This window comes from Oryzias melastigma, unplaced genomic scaffold (genome assembly GCF_002922805.2).
Source record: "Oryzias melastigma strain HK-1 unplaced genomic scaffold, ASM292280v2 sc02893, whole genome shotgun sequence".
NCBI lineage: Eukaryota > Metazoa > Chordata > Actinopteri > Beloniformes > Adrianichthyidae > Oryzias > Oryzias melastigma.
In genome coordinates this window covers 2,004-2,851 of record NW_023419464.1, presented here as the reverse complement: position 1 = coordinate 2,851, position 848 = coordinate 2,004, and the positions used below count along the sequence as shown (strand labels likewise).

The following is an 848-nucleotide window of genomic DNA, read 5'->3' as shown; positions in this document are numbered from 1 at the left end:
ATATTTTTTCATTTTGTTTTATTTGGGTTTCAAATAATATTGGCCTTAATTTAGCTCCATACTGTTTCCCTCTTCTTCTCTTGCTCCTGGTGTCAACAAATAAATTTCGAAACTTTTCATTTTTAAACAAATCAGACTTAGAGAATAACTTGTCTGCGGTTGTGTAGGGGGAAACTCGACACATCAAATCTAGAACAACCATTTGCATTCATTTGGTTACATTTCCCTCTCGATTCGTTCATTTCCGGTGTGCTCCGGAAGGCGCCGCAGCTGCTACTTCCGCCTTCAGTCGCCTCTCCAGAGACTCCAAAATGGTAAGAAAACGTTGATATAAATACATTAAACCCACCTCTCGTGTCAGCATTTATATTCATGACTCGTTGTTACCCGATAAGTGTATTTTTCTACTCCTGAAAAGAGCGTAGTTTCCGTTCCCTCGTCCTTTTTAGGGACGCTAACAGCCGCGGCTAGCTGACAGGTTTTCGGTGTTTCTTCCTACAGTCGGGCTAAAGCTAACAGCACCATTACTGCTGCTTTCATGTTCGCATCTCCGCGTTTAAAGTTGTTGCTAAACGCCGTTCAGTAGACCAAGGAAGCCGATATATATCTGAATAAAGCCGTCCAATGGTGTCAGTGTTTGTGCACACCAAAAATCCTGTTGACATTTGACATCTTGTGGGATCTCATCATTAGTAAACATGTCCTTACATGATACCGGAAGTGTTGATTTTGAGAAATCTGATCGAATCTGTTTACTAGATCACACATATGTGATAAGGATAAATGAAATAACCCCAATAAACACGTGTGATGTGTTCTCAGGTCCTTTAGACATTACATATTTTTAA

General features: G+C 40.2%; 1 protein-coding gene across 1 annotated transcript in view; it reads left to right on the top strand.

Annotated features, from left to right (window-relative positions):
• Positions 1-165: 165 nt before the first annotated feature.
• Positions 166-848, top strand: part of LOC112139879 (actin-related protein 2/3 complex subunit 4) — a gene marked incomplete at its 3' end in the record, with an annotated part of 2,680 nt that continues 1,997 nt past the window's right edge. Inside the window, exon 1 of the mRNA XM_024262719.2 lies at positions 166-314. Within this exon, the coding sequence (XP_024118487.2) occupies positions 312-314 (3 nt within the window). The remainder of the gene's footprint in view (positions 315-848) is intronic.